The following is a 19,295-nucleotide window of genomic DNA, read 5'->3' on the forward strand; positions in this document are numbered from 1 at the left end:
TCTACATTATTTATTATAGAAATGTCGGAGTGTCTTCTCATAAAATGTCTTGTGATGAGAAGATATTAATTTACCATATACTCTGTAAAGAATCTAAAAATCTGGAACAGGACATGACAATTCTGAATGTATTTCATTTTTGGAAACTTCTACCTTTTTATCAAAGCCATGTGAAACTATAAATCCAGTAAGAACATACAGTAATTACATATGATATAATGGAGTTATAGCTCTGTGTATTAACCCTTTCAATCCAATGATGTACTATTTTCTTTCTCCTACCTCTAGACAATTTTACATAGCTATGAGAATATTTTTTGAACTGGAGGGGTCAGAGCTCTGTGTATTAACCTTTTCAATCCAATGATGTACTTTTTCTTTCTACTACCTCTAGACAATTTTACATAGCTATGAGAATATTTTTTGAACTGGAGGGGTTAGATGCAGCTTTTATTAACCCATTCAGTATGTGAGATGTTTCCCAAATTGAACAAATCATTGGAAGGTAGCAATCATAAAAAAAAAAAATGTATCTCAACTGACAGACAGGGTTAAGTGCTCATGTCACTCTACACAACTGAAGGGCCTGCAATCACCTTAGTAGACCTCTCTGTTCATGACTGGGATGGGGAGCTTCTCTGCAACCAAGTGGAGAATCTCTGGTGTTTTCTTCCTCCAGTGTTTAATGTCCTTGGCCACTGAGCACCAGTGCTCCCCATGGTGAGGGTCAGCTGCCAAGCATCTCTTTTCCACTTCCTTCTGTTGCTCCTCTGATCCAAATAATATCTCCATCTTGTAGTACCAGGCCCATGCATCCCCAAGGTCAGGGTCAATCTTGACGGTTTTATTGAACCACTCCCGCGCCTTGTTCTTTTTGCCTTCCATCCAAAACATTTTAGCTACAGCCAGCACTACATGAGCATCATCTTGACACCGCTTCAGGGCATCCACACTGCGGCTTTTGCGCTGGGCAGGATCCTCCAGGAAAACAGCTTGGGCCCACAAGATACCTGACGAGGGACACTCCTGAAGTGCCCGTGCCATAAGTGCCCGACTCATCTCTCTGTTGCCTGATCTCAGCTCCAGGCGAATTGCAAGTAGCCACAACTCATCATTCATTGGGTTGCGGACACGGGCTTTCTCTAGTGTGGCTCGAGCTGTTACCAGCCGCCCCTGCCTCTCTTCAAGTGATGACAACAGCCTCCACAGAGGGATGGAAGACTGACATCTCTTTACTGCATCTCTATATATCTCCCATGCATCCTCCATCTTCCCCTGTTGCTCCAGAATCTGACCTTTCATCATCCATAATTTGGGAAAATCACCCACTTCTTTCAATCCCTCATCTAGTAGGTTATTTGCCACCTCTAAGTTGCCCAAGGCCCATTCCAGATGAGCTGACTTCATCATCACCTTTGGTGTTGCTGCCTGAGATCGAGCTTTAGCAAGCAAACGCCGAGCTCGCTCATATTCGTTATTCTCTGATTCCAATTTCACTGCAGCCAACCAGATCTCTTCCGAGTTAGGATTGGCTTTAAATGCAAGAGCAAGAATGGATCGAGCAGCTGGAACATCACCTGCTAACCATTTTGACTTCGCACCCATGAGCCAGAGTGTCTCTTCTTGTGGGCAGTGAGTGACAGCCTGTTGCAGGAGAGACTCTAAAGACTCTCTACTTCCATGACTCCGCTCAAAGTGAGCTGCTGCAAGCCATACAGATTTTTTCTTTGGGTATATAGAGAGGGCATGACTATAAATGGCCCGAGCACATTCATAAGCTCCTTGGGTTGCACAACTGTCAGCATCCTCCATCCAAGCGTGCTTTCGATCCTCATCTTCCACACTGTAGCCAATAATGTTTCTGATTATGGACTGGCAGGTGAGAACAGCTCCTGCATGCTCTGCTTCCATAGCATCCTTGATCCAGAAGTCTCTGTTAATATCAACCATGTTTGCCTGGAGAGTTGAGATGGCACGTTCAATGATCTTACCTACCAGAGCATCATTCCCATTTGCTTCTTCTAGTTTGGCTGCAGTTATCCAGATCTGACGGTCCTTTGGGTTATTTTCACGGGCCTTGTTGAGCACTTTTCTAGCATTCTCATACACCTCAAGGCGGGCCAGGGCAAGCCACAGATCAACAGACGTGGGGCAACATTCCACTGCACGACTCAACAGAATTTTAGCATCTTCCTCTTCCTCCAGTTCCACTGCTAACTTCCACAGCAACTCAGAGTTAGGAATTTGCTCCAAGGCTTTACGGTACACACGCTTCTTGGCTTTTAACTCAAGTTCCAAGTCAGCAGCCTTGATCCACAGCCGAGGTGAGTGAGGCAGTGTCTGGACAGCCTGAGCAATCACTGCTCGAGCCATATCTGGGGGCTGAAGCCTAGCTGCCTCCAGCCAAACATCTTCAGATTTGGGGCACATTTCACAACCTTTCATTATCAGGTTACGAGCTGACTGGATCTTTCCAGTTACTTCCTCTAAACGAGCTGAAGCAATCCAGGCAGGTGGATGATTTGGATTGGTCTCACGAACTGACTTGAGCAGCAACCGAGCCTTCTTGACATCATTGATATCCCCACCATACTGGGGTATCATACTCTGTAGGTCTGTCAGGTAGCCCTTGGGATCCACCACTGTCTGACCTCCAACAGCATCTGATACCTGATTAAGACGCATGCCCATGAGTGTGTTACGTGCCTGACCAATCTTACGCAAATCCAAGTCTCCACTTGGAGTTAGCATGCCTGGGGTTGAAGTTCCTGGCATCATGGAAGCCAAACCAGATCCAGGGTCAATTGTTGTCACATTTTCCCCGCCCAAATTATGACTAAGTACACTATCCGGCAGTGGCGTGAATCTCTCTGCACGGGGATTGCGCTGCTTGCGGTTCCTGGCGTCACCCACCTCTGGGATGGAACTCCACTCATCTTCTGACACACCAGCCAATTCACGCTTGAGATCTGTGAACATCTGCTGGATCTTTGGTCGTTCTTGTCGGTAGTTTTCCAGCTCGGCTTTCAATCGCATTTCTCGGTATTCTCTTCGCTTCTCATCCATTCGTTTATCTATCTCATCATAAATGGCATCAGCTTCTTCATCATCTTTGTCATACGGGTCTTTGCTGCACAGTGATCCTCCATATCCATTGAACTGTAAAGTACAAATATACTTTATTAAGAACTACTACCATTATGCAGCTAGTTAGGTAATAAAAAAAAGCACAGGTATAAGAATATAAGATAAGAAAGGGTGGCACAGGAATATAAGACGAGAAAGAGCGGCAAAGTAGGAAAGCGTATGACAAAGAAGAAATGACACATATCAAGTATACTGTCTATTTTAAAAAAATTTTACTGAAGATGGATTAGATATTCCAGTTTTTCATTTTTCTTACAACAGACAATTTCATTCAGCTGAGGGATGCACTTCATGCCAAATGAACTAAAACTTAGCCAAACCTCAATTACCAATTTAAAGATATGGTACATTCCACCAATGACATTTACATACATTATTTTACTAATGCCAAACCGTACTTTTTATTAGCTGAATAAGGCACTCCATAATCAAATGAGTACACCTTTGTATGTTTCCTGAACACAGCAAATAATGACCTGAGTCCTGTTTTTGCAGGCAGAAGTAGTACACGTAGCTGCAACCACCAGCCTATCTGAATGTGAACCCAGTGGATTGCAGGCTGAAGCTACCCTTCTCCTACAGTCCACCATCCTCCTTTGGAGGAATAGGGAGGAAATTGAAGGATATTTGTATAACCAGGAAGCTGAGCCACGTGGTCATACTGGTGCTGCTTCGTGAAGGGGTCCCTCTCCAACACCCATATATTCTCAAACCATTAGTAGCCTACTGTATCCAAACAAACCATGGCAACAGATATAATCATAAGCAAAATTATTATTTATTACAAGCAAACCATGGCAACAGATATAATCAAAACCAAAATTATTATTTACTACAAAAAGGTATAGTGTACTGGATCAAAAATTGGACAAAGGAAAGCATGAAAGCAAGGTAATCTTGCAACAAAGAGCCTTGTGATATAGATCATACATCCATTCACTTATTCAAGTTTTACATGTCTTTACTTCATCTCAGGCTATACCATCTCCATGTACAGTCATCAGCATAAATTCGCTGCAAGTCTACTAGTGTGATGCGAGTCCTTTTCTCTGGCAACAGTGTAAAGGGATGAGTTGCCACATACGATGTGTTTTTCAAAAGTGGTACTAGAGACTGCCTAGCGTACAATTCTCTGTATACCGTAATTGATTAGCGTAAAAAAACTGCAAGAGTTGACAATGTTATGGAACGACGTATGAGCGTAATACTCTGGTATTCTTCATTATAACAGTGTAAGCTCCCTTCCCGTCTCTCCCCCTTACTCCTGATGTCCCCCCCAACCCCTCCCTCTCCCTCCTACCCCCCACTCACTGTCATGCCTCTCCACTGTCTCCTCTCCCCACTCTTTCTACCTTCATTCATTTATCCACGGCGCATCGCAATTCTCTCTTGACTGTTTTCTAAACCCAGTTTGCCTTATTCCCAGTTGCTTGCAGTACTACCAACTATATCCAAGGTTTATCATGAATATTCCTTCCTGTTCTAGTCCCATTCTTACCCTCCTCGTCTTCTTCCCACTCCTCTCCAGTTGTCTTTCTGTTCTCCACCCTTTGTCACTACCAACAGCTGGGAGATACAGGAACATTGAGGTCTCGTTCTTGTGATGTATTCCTTGCTAGTATTTGTTTGAGTGAGCCAGGAAGTCTGCCTATTATATCAGTAGGCGAAATTAAACAAACATTTGTGCCCACTCCTCCTGCTTCTCTCCTTCTCTCTTCCCTAGGAAAATGTTCCCATTCTCCTCATACTGTTCACTGAATCACGAAGCAGTATCAGAAACACTAAAGTTTCGAACTGCTGCATCATGTGTGGAGTAACGTGTGGGAGAAAGAGACCGTTGCATGGCATGAAACTCTCGAATGTTGAGGAGCAAAAAGGTTACAGGAATAGACAAGAAATAGAGAAGAGTGCGGTTATTACGCAGATTAGCGTTGTGGGTGAGATAAGGTAGACAGGGCGAAGAGAGAGGGGAATGAAGATGAAGGATAGCGGGAGAGGGAAGGAGTAGGGGAGGGACAAGGGATGGATACGAGGGAGAGAACAGGAGTTTCACCACGCGGCAACATTCATCTGTCGATTTTTGCACATTTTTACGCTAATCACAAATTATAAAGAATATTGTATTCTGGGTGATTTATAGAATTAATTCTTACAAACACGTCTTTAAAGCGTATAAAAGCCTGTGTGGCAACTAGTTCCCATACACCGTTGCCAGACAAAACGACCCACATCACACGAGCAGGCTTGCAGCGAATTTGTGCTGACGACTGTACTATTGAGGCCAAAAGTTTCTTTCCACTCTGGGTGGTGAGTCCATACAGCGCTGCACCCTTACTGGACAGCGGACTGCTGCTGACTGCATTACCATCCCACCACATAAAATAGCACTGGGACAGTTAAGTATCTAGCTGTATACATGTATAATTTGAGTCATATTGTAAATATACCAGTATAGCATTACAGTCTCCAAAACATCAAGACCGTTTGGGCGTTGTCCCTCATGGGAATTCCCCGACCCCCAACGTTACCACACTTTCTACTGGGCAAATTATCAGATTAGAGACATTGCTCAAGGGACAACCCTCACTCCCAGCTCAATATCTCTCTCTCTCTCTCTCTCTAAAATCTACATTTTATGCAGATTTATTTCTATAAAAAGTCTATACAGTTTTATAAATTATTAGAATTTGAGGAAAAGCCTCCTGACTGTCTGTCTGCCTCTCTCTCTCTCTCTCTCTCTCTGCATACGAAATCAATATTTTACGGAGATTTACTTCTATAAAAAGTCTATATGGTTCTATGAAAAGTCTATACGAGTAGCAGGGGTAGGAGCTTCCATCTTTGATGACAGTCAGAGAGGAAATGACCTGTGGATTAACACCTGACCCATCCTCACAGACTCACCTACAAACGTGACAGCGTGGGAAAGCAACGTTGCGAAGTGTTATTCATTCATTCATTGCCAGACGCCATGTATCCCAAACGGGGTGGCCAAGGGCTTAGAGTTAATTGTTTCACAGGGAGGGGCACTAATCCTCCACCAACCCCACTTGACACGTCATTGTTATTAATAAAAACAACAGACATTTCTTACACTATATAGCCTTACTAGAGAATTATATACATATATACTGTCAATAAATTTCATTTAGAAGTAGTAAATAGCTGACATGAGACAGAGAGGTGTGCTTTGGTATAGATTCGGCAGCACCATGGGTTGGGGAATTCCCGTAAGGGACAACACCCAAACGATCTTGATATTTTGGAAAGACTATAGTGTCACTGATACCATGCTATTAATATATGATTACAGTATTATTATTATCATTATTATCTTTATTTTAATATAAAACTGTCACTGTCATTGCTTCTGCCATCACTAGATCCCTCACAGCTCCCCCTTGCTCTCTCTGTATCTCTCTCTCTCTCTCCTCAGTTGCGCTACCCCCTACTCCTCCCACCACACTGACTCCTTCTCTCTCTCTCCATATACCCTCCATCCCGGCCTCTTCCATACCTCCCAGCCCCCGTCCTGTAACCCCCTGTCCTCACCCCTCCCCCTGTTTCCCATTCTGTGACTAATACTTAAGTGAACTGGTGTTGTTACAGGTGCCTTTGACCAGAAGAAGCAATAGCAAAACATGTCATTAAAGGCTCCCCTTCACGTGGTGTTTTCTTCCACATTCTCTCTGGGGATTTATACTTTACAACGTTGATTTTATTAGCAGATGGGACTTGTAGTGCTGGCCAACATTATATACGGCAGCAAAGTACAATACAACATACAGTATAACCATCCATCCAACTATCCATCATCCAATCCTATGTTGCCCCAAAGAGGAGTGGAGCTAGGCAAGTTGGTCCTCACATTTAAGATGAGAGTGGCCAGCCTCACTCATCCCTGAGTGGCATTACGTGGGCAACAAACCCTAAACCACCCCACGGATATAAACCTACACAGGCGCAATCTGATTGGAGCACCTTAATTACCCACTAAATAGGTGCCATAATTTGGTTATAATTTGGTTATATGGTTACCACCCAGCATAGTAAATGGTTTCCTAGTGTAGAGGAAACCATTTGGCTTGTCACTCAGTGTAGTCACCCACAGGCAGAAGGAGGAGGAAAGAATGAAGGAAAGATCACCCAGTGTAGTCACCCACAGGCAGAAGGAGGAGGAAAGAATGAAGGAAAGAAAGACAGAAGAGGGAGTGTAAAGCCACCTGCAGGCAGATGAAAGAGAAAAGAATGAAAGAAAGAGAGAAAGACAGAAGAGAAAGGATGGAAGAGAGGAAAGTGCAGGCACCCAAAGCACCACTACATTGACTGAGTGGATGGTGAGTGTCCCCACCTACCACTATATAACACACATATATAAATATATTCATTCATTCATTCATTGCCAGATGCCATGTATCCCAAACAGGATGGCCAAGGGCTTAGAGTTGTTTTACAGGGAGGATTAGTGCCCCTCCCTGTAAAACAATTAACTCTAAGCCATATATATATATATATATATATATATATATATATATATATATATATATTACAATTAACTGTTAAATACCAGCAAACCTCTATCCTACATTGTGAAGTAATCACATTAAAATTTCCATAATAAAAATAAGAACTGGAAATGTCATTTTTACTGTTATATTGTTAATCTACTCCACAGGAAGCATAAAAAGCAAACCGCAAGCAAAGATATAATGAGGAGATGACCACTTGGAAATATTTTCAGCACATAAAAGGTTGGCTTCGATCTGGTTGGTTGTGCTAACTGTGCAGCACTAGTTTGAATCATGCTAACTGTGCAGCACTAGACTGAATCATGCTAACGATATGGTTCCAAAGGTCATACACTGGACTGTAGCATACGAATGTTGCATCATTTACGTAATCGAGACACTTTCCATAATTAAACAGAATGGACAATGTGGTATCACCTGACTATGACCAGTAACCAATATCCGGCTCAGAAAAGGGAAGCTATTGGCGGTACTATGCAGTTTATGGCGGCAATGTGTATCATCTGGCTCAGACACAGGACCCAATCAGTACATGGACAGATCCTGCAACACATGCCTGACAATCACAATGCATTGCAGGAGCGGCCCACCCTATGCACTGAGCCAACTGCTGCCCTCTCATTCTCTCCGCTGTACACTTTATAATGAAGACGTATTTGTGCCTTGTGCATTGTGACCCACACGGTGGCTACCCCCCGTGCCGTAACTAAACCTGTGGCCCCCCATGCCTTGCTCATTGCTGTAGTGCTATGACTTCCCTTGTAGCCCCTCAATGCTCCATGCCCTAGTGCTCTGACTACTGTACCTTAGTTCTGCATGATGGCTGAGTTTGTAGCTTTTGTGGTGGTGCCAACATTAGGTGAGTATCATTATGATTACAATAAGCACTGCATTACTCTGACGTGATTGAGAACATTAGGAGATATACACTGAGGTGGTTTGGACATGTGGAGAGAATGGAGAATGAAAGACTGACTAAGAGGATGTATGTAGGTGAAGTGGAGGAGGGAGAGGGAGGAGGAGACTGAGGATGAGGTGGATGGATGGAGCTGAGAGGTATATGAGGAAGGGGAGAATGAGCTGGGGGGAGGGCAGTCAAATGGTGGGTGACAGAGTGACTTGAAGGCATTTTGTCTGCGGCCACCCTTTGAGGGATTAGTGCGTAGGGCTATAGATAGATGGATAGACTGTATTACTGAACTATATGTACTGTATCAATACTATATTGTATTTTATGCTTGATTTTAATCTTTTACTCATGGGTAATATTGTAGGAAAGATTATAAGACAGAGGGTCGAGACATAGCTTAGGCTGGTCACAAATTATCTGGCTCAGTGCTGCGTGCATGGCTGATTGGGGGCACCGACGTAATATCTGTTTTTTTTGCAATATCCAGTGGAGGGTTTGGCTAAATTACAACAGATATTTAAGAGACTACTGTAACTCCATCTTGGGGAATATCTGTGATAAGTTGGTGCATCAAAGATGTAGTGGCATTAAAGGTGGGCTGTGATATAATGCTGATTTCATTAGTATGGTGTGTTGGGGAGAGCATCCAAAGATTGAATGAAGTGAAAGGACTGATCATGCTGGAGAGTCTCATGAGTGTGTGGAGGAATTTTGTTATTTAGGGGACATATTATGAGCTGAAGATGGGGTTGGAGCTAGCTCTGTGGCTAGTGTAATGTGTGGGTGGAGGAAGTTCAGGGAGTTGTTGCCTCCCCTGACACTGAGAAGTTTTTCCCTTTATGCTAAGGAGACCTTGTATGCAGCATGTGTTAGGTGTGTAATCCCGTATGGTACTGAGTCCTGGGCAATAAAAGAAAGATATTCACAGGCTCAAATGTACAGAAATGATAATGATTAGCCTAGACGGATGTGTTGTGTGTCCGTGAATGAAAGGCCAATGTGGGTTTGGACTGTGACTGAAGAGTTGAGACAAAACAGACTTGAATGTATTAGTGTAGTGAGACTGAGATGGTATGAGAATGTTGAATGGATGGATGATGATGAATGGCACAGAGGGTGAAGGGTGTAAATGTCAAGGGTAGGGCTGCATGGGACAGACTAAAAAAAGACCTTAGATGAGGTCATAGAGTGTGACCCTGGGGATAAGAGACTGAATAGAGAGGCTGCCAAAGATTGTGCAGAGTGGAGAGCCACTATTGGGCAATAAAGGCCTTTATAAAATAAACTTAACAATATGATATAAGACTGAATGGGTTATAATACAGTACAGTACAATCTGATTTCACATTATGGTTAAAATACCTCATCATAGTTTGCATCATTAAGGTCCTCGTCATCCTCCTCCTCTTTTTTCTTGCGCTTGTTAGGTGGAGCATGGCGGTCATCTGAGACATCATTAGCATCTCGAGCTGGACCAATGTCAGAACGTGTGGTGAAGCCTGTTGCTCTGTAGGAATTGAAGGTAGAGTGTTATATTCTATCCAATTTAACTTCGCCTGAAACTGCCATCTTCCTATCTTGAAAGCTGAGCTGTAACAAGATATTAACACCTGAATATGACTATGTATCTATCTACTGCCAGATGCCTTAATCCCGTATGGGGTGGCCACAAACAAATCGTCTCCATGTTGCCCTCTCCCCCGCCATTTCACTGCCCTGATCCAGCTCACACCCCTATCTCTCACATACCTCTCCACTCCTTCCCTCCATCACATCCTTGGCCTCCCCCTCCCTCTCCCCCCGTCCACCTCACTCACATACACTCTCCTCATCAGTCTCTCACTCTCCATCCTCTCCACATGGCCAAACCACCTCAATATGTTTCTCCTAATGCTTCCTATCACAGCCACACCCACACCACAACGAACCTTCACTTCCTCATTAGTCTGTCTCTCCATGTGACTCCACATGTTCCTCTCAAATAACTCATTTTCACTGGTCTCACTCTTGACTTCTGTCCCTCCAATAAGGTCCAAGCTTCACTGCCATACATTAGAGTTGGTATCACAATACTGTCATGTAGTAACTTTTCACTTCCATGCTCACTTCCCTGTTTCTTATCACTGCTTTCAAGGAACTAGCAACCTTTCTTCCTTGCTGTACCCTTTCAAGCAATTCACCCTCCAAACCTCCATCCTTACTTATCACACTACCCAAGTACTTAAGCGCACTCACATTTTCCATTTCCTCCTCATCCAACCTCACTGCACATTCACTGACTTCACTTCTCTCGAAGACCATAACTTTACTCTTCCCTACATTCACCTTTAGATTCGGTTTCTTACATACTCTCCCAAACCCATCCACCAAGCCTTGCAGCTCCCCTTCGTCTTCACTTAACAACACAGTATCATCTGCAAACAACAGTACAGGGAGTTTCCAAACACTGCCCTCTCTCATTAGGGCTGCTCCAACATTCACTGCCCTACCTTGTATCTCTTTTATAACTCCATCCATATACAGATTGAACAACCATGGAGACATGACACATCCCTGTTTCAATCCAACCTTCAAATAGAAAAATTCATTCAGTTCACTATCCACATGCACTGCAGCCTTAGCACCCTCATACATACTCTTCACAGCCTTCAACAACTTCCCATCTACTCCATATATACTTTCCACAATCCTTGTCTATCCACCCTGTCATTTGCTTTCTCCAAATCCATGAAGGCCACATACAACTTTTTTTTCCCTTCTCTAGAAACTTTTCCACAAAGGACCTATGAATGTGGCGAAGGTGGGGGAATGGAGTCTCGGACCATCACTTAGTGATGGCCAAGATAAAGCTGCAAAGAAAATGGTTAAGGAGACGAAGGGGAAGACAGGAGGAAACAGCTCCTGTGAGAAGAGTTGAGAATTTGCAAGATAGTGAGAAAATGGCAGAGTACAAGAGTATAGTGGAAGAAAGATTGGGAAGGTATGAGCTAGAGCAGATGGAAGGGGTGGAAGACCTATGTAAGATATTCACGGAAGAGATAGGCGCAGCGTGTGAGGTGGTTTGTGGAGTAAGGAGGAGATGCAAGGGTGTACAAGGGACAGCATGGTGGAATGATGAGGTGAAACGAGCTGTGGAACAAAAGAAAATGGCATATAGTGAATGGTTAGTGAGTAAAGGTAGGGGAGAAGATGAGAGAGAGAAGAGAGAGGTATATGTGAGCAGGAGAAGGGAGGTGAAGAGACTGGTGAAGGAGAGTAAGAAGAAAGTGGATGAAGAGTTTGGGAGGAATCTGAGTGTGAAATGGAGGGAGAGTAAGAAATTGTTTTGGAAGGAGGTAAAGAAAGTAAGGCAGTGTGAAAGGGAATATAGTAGGGGAGTGAAAGAGAGGAATAATAGATTGTTGGTGGAGAAGAGAGAGAAACTGAGGAGATGGAAGGAGCACTTTGAGGATTTGTTGAATGTAGAGAGTGAGAGCAATGCGAGTATAAGTGGTTGGGGAACGGCTGGGAGAAGAAGAGATGAGAGGAGGGAGGAAGAGATCAGTAGGGCGGAAGCAGTGGAAGCAATGAAGAAGATCAAGATGGGAAAGGCCCCAGGAATTGATGGAGTGTGTGGTGAAATGCTGAGGTATGGGGGTGAGATTCTTGTGGAGTGGATATGGAAGTTGTGTAGATTGGCTTGGGAAGAGGGAAGGGTTCCAGAGGACTGGAAATCAGATATAATTGTTCCTTTATACAAAGGAAAAGGGGAGAGAGAAGTATGTGGTAACCATAGGGGTATTTGCCTTCTTAGTGTGACTGGTAAAATATATGGTAGAATACTCATTGATACCGTTAGGCATATGACAGAGGAGCTCGTTGGAGAAGAACAAGGGTGATTTAGGAAGGGAAAAGTGTGTGTAGATCAGATATTTGTTCTAGGATGTTTAGTGGAGAAGTATCTAGAGAAGGGAAAGAAAGTGTATGATGCCTTCATGGACTTGGAGAAAGCTTATGACAGAATAGATAGGCAAGGTATGTGGAAGGTATTAAGAATATATGGGATGGAGAGGAAATTGTTGAGTGCTGTGAAGAGTATGTACAAAGGAGCTAGGGCTACAGTGCGAGTGGATGGTGAGCTGAATGAGTTCTTTGATCTCAATGTGGGACTGAAACAGGGTTGTGTGATGTCTCCATGGCTGTTTAATATATACATGGATGGGGTTGTGAAGGAGGTGCAAGGTAGGGCAGTGGATGTGGGGGTGGCTCTAATGAATGAGGGTGAGATTTGGAAGATTCCGGTGTTGCTGTTTGCTGATGATACAGTATTGTTGAGTGAAGATGAATGGGAATTGCAAGGTTTGGTGAATGAATTTGGGACAGTGTGTAGGAGGAGGAAGCTGAAAGTTAATGTAAACAAAAGTAAAGTTATGGTGTTTGAGAGGAATGAAGTCACAGAATGTACAGTGAGCTTGGATGGTGAGGATATGGAGAATGTGAGTGCATTCAAGTACTTGGGTAGTGTGATGAGTAAGGATGGAACTTTGGGGGATGAAGTACGTGAAAGGGTACAGCAGGGAAGGAAGGCTGTTGGTTCACTGAAAGCAGTGATGAGAAATAGGGAGGTGAGCATGGAAGTTAAGATGTCACTGCATGATAGTATTGTGATCCCTACCCTGATGTATGGAAGCGAGGCGTGGACCTTGCAAGAGGGGAATAAGTCAAGAGTGAGAGCAGTGGAAATGAGTTACTTGAGAGGAGCATGTGGAGTGACATGGAGGGACAGGTTGATGAATGAAGAAGTGAAGGAATGTTGTGGGGTGGATGTGGATGTGGTTGAGAAGATTAGGAGAAATACACTGAGGTGGTTTGGACATGTGGAGAGAATGGAGAATGAAAGACTGACTAAGAGAGTGTATGTAGGTGAGGTGGAGAGAGGGAGAGGGAGGGGCAGACCGAGGATGAGGTGGAGGGATGGAGTTGAGAGGTATATGAGGGAGTGGGGGGTGAGTTGGGGGGGAGGGTAGTCAAATGGTGGGTGACAGAGCGACTTGGAGGCGTTTTGTCTGTGGCCACCCTTTGCGGGATTAGGGGGTCGGGCTATAGATAGATAGATAGATAGACCTATGAATGAATATATATCTCATCTATATAACCTGTGCCCTTCCTAAAACCTCTCTGTTCTTCTTCAACTAATTCCTCTGTTATTTCCCTAACTCTGTCAATAAGTATCCTATATACCATGTACATTTCCTATTGACACTAAGAAGACAAATGCCCCTATGATTATCACATACTTCTTTTTCCCTTTTTCCTTTGTACAGGGGAATAATTATACCTGACTTCCAATCCTCCGGGACTCTACCTTCCTCCCAGGCCAATCCGCACATGTTCCACATCCATTCTACTACTATCTCTCCCTCATGCTTCAGCATTTCACCACACACTCCATCAATTCCTGGGGCTTTCCCCATTTTAACTTTCTTCATTGCTTCCACAACTTCCATCCTACTACTTTCTTCCTCTCTTCTCACATCCCTCCATCTCCCAGCCATTCCCCAGCCACTTATACTCGCATTACTTTCATTCTCTATGTTCAACAATTCCTTAAAGTGTTCTCTCCATCTACTCACTTTTTCTCCTTTCTCCACTAGTAATCTACCATTTTTATCTTTCACTCCCCAGCTGACTTCTTTGGCACCCTGTCTACCTTTCTTTACCTCCTTCCAGAAGATTTTCTTACATTCCCTCCACTTTACACTCAAATTCCTTCCAAATTCCTCATCCACTCTCTTCTTACTCTCTCTTACTAATCTTTTCACCTCTCTTTTCCTCTCTACATACAACTTTCTCAACTTCTTCCATGCCCCTGTTTTTCATCCACTCACTATATTCTTTCATTTTTTGTGTCACAGCCTCTCACCTCTTCATTCCACCATGCTGTTCCCTGCACCGCCTTTCGTCTTCTCTTCACCCCACACACCACCTCACATGCTGAACGGATTTCTTCCGTGAATATCTTGCACACATCTTCCACGTCCCCCATCTGCTCCAATCCATATTTACCCAATCGTTCCTTCACTTCCCTTTTACATTCTGCCTTTTTCTCATCCTCTCATAACCTTTCCACCCTCCTTGCATACACTACTTCCTCCTGTCCTTCCCTTCTGCTATTTCTCCATTTCGTTTGGACACTATCTGGTGATCAGAAAGTCCACTCCCCAACCTCTATATACTCTTGTATCCATTACACACCTCATCCTGTCATCCACACACACATAATTAATCACTGCCTTCCATTCATTCAGTTCACTGTCCACCCTTCTCATCACCTGCCATGTATACCTATGGATCATTTTGTGCCTCAAGACAGTATTGATTGTCACCAACCCCCTCCCGGCCCAAATGTCCACTAAAGCACTGTCATTCTCATCCATCTCTGCAGGCACACCCCACTCACCAACTACTCCATCCACCTTCACATTCCCTTCTTTTCCATTCATATCTCCAATCAAACACACTCTCTCATTCCTTTCAAACTTTTCCATGCACACTTCCACATTTGTCCAGAACTCTTCTCTCACTCTGCTTGCACAATCTTGCATTGGCACATACACGTACACAATCGCCCACAATTGTAGTCCAACTTTCAATCTTACCCATACAATCCTTGAGCCAACTGATCCATGCTCTCTTATATTCTCTTTCCATCTGTCACTCACAACAATATACATGTCTTCTCTTGCCCTCTCATTCACACCTACTCCCGCGCATATACCCTATCCATGTTCCCATTCTCTCACACTCTCACCTCTCCATTTAGTTTCAGTTAATCCACATACATCCACTTTCGCGCCTTCAAGCACCTGGACAATCTGTCTTTCTTTCACCCCATCATTCGCACCCCTTACATTTCATGTAACTATCCATACCATGGCCTTTGTTCAGTCTTTAGTCGTCACCTGTGGTCAGTCCTGATCTGAGGCTTCTTCTTCGTGTTTTTAGTTAGTTGTTTTCCGGGGAGGGGCACTAACCCTCCTCTCTTCCTATTTCTCCCAATTCTTTCCTGTCACTTTTAATTACCTGTACTCTTTTTTCCACTTTAGGTGGTTCTAAAATGATAGACAAGCATACCAGTTTCCTCTAACCCAGGACAATATGACTAGCAAGTCATAAAGAAGTGCTATGGAGAGAATATACAGCTGTGGTTCAGGTACTGTCTTATTCTGCCACTTAGATATTGGGAATGAGTTGCATGAGGACAAATATCTCTGCTAACATATGGTGGATGAACTAAAGTAGTGTTTAACTTACTTTTGGTTATATAATAAATAATGAAGCTGTTATTCCACTGTTAATTCAGTTTACTACATATTTCACTTACTTTAATTAAGAGGTGGCAGGTGGTGGCAACCAGCACTGACTCATTTAAAATAGTGCTGCCTACATCTTCCTCCACTCTTATCATTCCTTTGAGTGTATGCCCTCCTCTCTTCCTAGTTCTCCCAATTCTTTCCTGTCACTTTTAATTAACTGTACTCTTATTTCCACTTCAGGTGGCTCTAAAATGATAGACAAGCACAACAGTTTCCTGTAACCCAGGAAACCATTTACAATGCCCCTAGTAGCTAACCGAGTGGAGACATACAAATGCTGCATCCATCCGGGAACCAAACTTCCACACTCTTCCTTGTGCCTCATTGCGGTGAGGTGCTGTCTACTGCAAGGAAACATCCATTCACTGCATGGGAAGGCTCTGCAGGGGAGGGAGCTTGCCTGTGACTGATGATTCTGATCAACCAGACAGACCAAAGTTATTCAACAACAAGTCTGATAGGTGGAGATTGTTTGCAGCCTAATTCCATAAGTTCAAAGGCAGAGTAGGACAATACACTGGCGATACATCCTTTCCATAGCATTTTTTTATGAACAGAACCATAAGGTATTCTAGTGTTACTCTCCTCTTATAGCTCTGCATTCAAGATAAAGGAATGACATTTTTACATCTAGATAAAGTGAACAGAATATAGTATAGGTTGTGAGAGGTTGGTTACATGTGTTCTTGAGTTCAGCCTGAAACTAAATGCCTGGTCTTTGTATACTTTAGTTTACATTACATTAGATAAAGTATGTTAATGTATGTTTGAGTGGCTTTTTCTACTTCCAGGAACTGTTCTCCTTGATTCTTAGTGAACACTGCAAGTCTGCTAAGGTACAATTTACATCTGCTATAATACAATGACTCAGAGAAGGTAAACTGTCTTACAAAGAATTGGCAGGGCAGGGGTTAAGGAAAAAGTGGATATTTTTCTTAAGTGTCTTTCGGTTACACTATTGCAAAACAAATCTGACCACATTCCAATCAATATTAATTACTACGTTTCTGGGAAATGACAATCATTTTTACCTTTACCCTATGTCAATTCAGCACCAGGTATTCAATATATATCCTGAAATTATACAAACACACTAGTGGTAAACAGGAGTGCTCCAAGGATACCTGGAACTGTATTAAAAATGGGGTGGCCAAGTCTACTTATGAGGTGGTCCAAGAAGTGATCTTTAGGGGGTATGGGAGAATCAGTACTCCCCTGCAAATTTGAGGTGGCCACTAAGATACCCAGGCATATTTCAGAGGAAGCCACTGGCATCTGGGCCACCCTTCTGGCTACATCAGAGCTGGAAAAAGGGAAACATACTGTACTGAATTTTTGGCAAGAACAACGGAAAATCCCAAACGTATTGAATTTTTGGCAGAAAAACCCATAAACTCATGACATGTTTACTGCTGTACAGGTAGGGGTTATCATTTCAAGTGAGGAAATTAGTACCTTAGGATTGCATCAGGATCTAGGAGAGTTCTCTCTCACAAATTACAAAAAGTTTGTGACAAGAATGAAGTTTTATCATAATGTAATTCATTTATAACACCAAAATTCTGCATAGGTAAGACTGTTATAAATTATACCAAATGTGGCCTACTTCTCAGTGCAATTTCAAGTCCAGTTAAAAACAAGTACAAAACTTATACAGTACTGCAGCTAGTTCATTAAAAACTCTTGCCAAAAATCTACAAATTAACCCCTAACCGCCGGGTGTTGGTATGGACTGATGCAAAAGAGGTGGCGTGAGGCTGCCGGGTGTTGGTAAAAAATGCAATTGTTTTTGTGGCACAGTTTGATGTAGCCATCATATGATCTCATCACCAAAGGTCTGGAAATGACTCCTCCCACCCAAGGCAGGTATACCTCAGTTGTCTCTGCCAGGTGTAGGTTGATGTTTTCTTAAACCTCTCGTCTGACTCCGTTCCTGCCTCACGTGGACACCTTGCCTCATCAACCCCTACCGAGCCTCTTTCCAAGAATACTAGGAAAGGACTCATTGTTAGGGTGTGTCTTGCACGCCACTGTCTCTAGTTTATCTAGTAATGGAGAAATTATCATGTTGAGAGTGAAGCAAAAATCAAGACCGCAAGCAGAGTGAAGCAAAAATCAGGACCGCAAGCATACACATGAACACATCCTGCTTTGCGCACCAAAAATTACCCCTCTTCATCACGTCCTTATTCATCGAAGTGACAACCTGCAGACCTGCGGATGTTTTCATTCGCATGAAGAAGAGTTGGTGAATAATACAATATTTAATTTGTTTCCTTAATTGCTACAGTTTCTAAGATATGAGATATTAAGTTTTGAAAACAAGCTATTTTACAAAAAATGCCTGTAGTGAAAGAACGACCGCACTACAAATAGCCCAGAGTTTAGGGGTTAGACACATTTTCCTAATTAACAAAGCATTTTATAGTTACAGTTATTTATATGGTGGGTAGGAGGACCATCCATTCACTCAGTGTTTTACTACCGGTACCATCAGATGACTCTATGCTGAGTGAGCCAAATGATTTTCTGTGGCTAACCCTGGATACTGTTAGGTGGTAACATAACACCAAATACAGTATACACCTGGTGGTCTTGAGGGTTATGATCCTCGACCAGATGGGGCCTGGAAGTTTTACATAGCTACACGAAGAGGTCAGAGTATAAGGCTCACAAAGTACCAACCAGAGGCGTGTGAGACTGATCATTCTTGCTTTAATTGTCAGGACTGACTTGCCATGGGCCAGGTCCCTATGCATCCTGATGATGCAAAAAAATGATAGTATGAAAGAATAGATAACTAGAGAATATACATATTAACTATTTTATAATCAATCTTTTGGTGTTAATAATATACAAGAAACTTCCACTGATGGCATTCGAACCTTTCTCCCTCCCTTCAGACAGCTTAGTGAGTGGTGGCAGTTGAGGTAAACACTCTCCACAGACGTGAGCTGGCTGCTGAGGTTAAGGCTGAAGGATGCTATATTAGAAAAGAATTATTCCAAATTTGGGACATGAGGATAATGTATTGTTTTTGTGGATAAATTTGTTCTTCTTTGGCAGGTTTACCTAATACACCTGACCCTCGATATCCTGGACTAAAAGAGGGGGGAGACCAGTCCGGGAACCCCAAAAGTCCGGCCCCACACACCATTCCCCAAACTATTACCATACTTTGTCCGAATTCTCCAATATTGTCCGGCAATTATTCCGATATTCTAGAGCATTCCCGGCTACATATACCAACATAACTATACACTGTACACAAAGCAATAACACTGACGCAATAACAATAATAATAACTGACACAATAGCAGTATTTTGCTAGCTACAACCCTAAGAAAGGTAGTT

The 19,295-nt window shown here is 43.1% G+C and overlaps 1 protein-coding gene across 1 annotated transcript in view; it reads right to left on the minus strand.

Moving 5' to 3' along the window:
* Positions 1 to 19,295, minus strand: part of Prp6 (pre-mRNA processing factor 6) — a 34,701-nt gene continuing 15,406 nt past the window's right edge. Inside the window, exons 2-3 of the mRNA XM_080274556.1 lie at positions 9,949 to 10,093; positions 1 to 3,159 (exon numbers count right to left, since the gene is read on the minus strand). Of these exons, the coding sequence (XP_080130682.1) occupies positions 598 to 3,159; positions 9,949 to 10,093 (2,707 nt within the window). The 3' untranslated portion in view covers positions 1 to 597. The remainder of the gene's footprint in view (positions 3,160 to 9,948; positions 10,094 to 19,295) is intronic.

The sequence above is a fragment of the Coenobita brevimanus genome, chromosome 58, assembly GCF_032717465.1.
Source record: "Coenobita brevimanus isolate Jiangsu-jjx chromosome 58, ASM3271746v2, whole genome shotgun sequence".
NCBI lineage: Eukaryota > Metazoa > Arthropoda > Malacostraca > Decapoda > Coenobitidae > Coenobita > Coenobita brevimanus.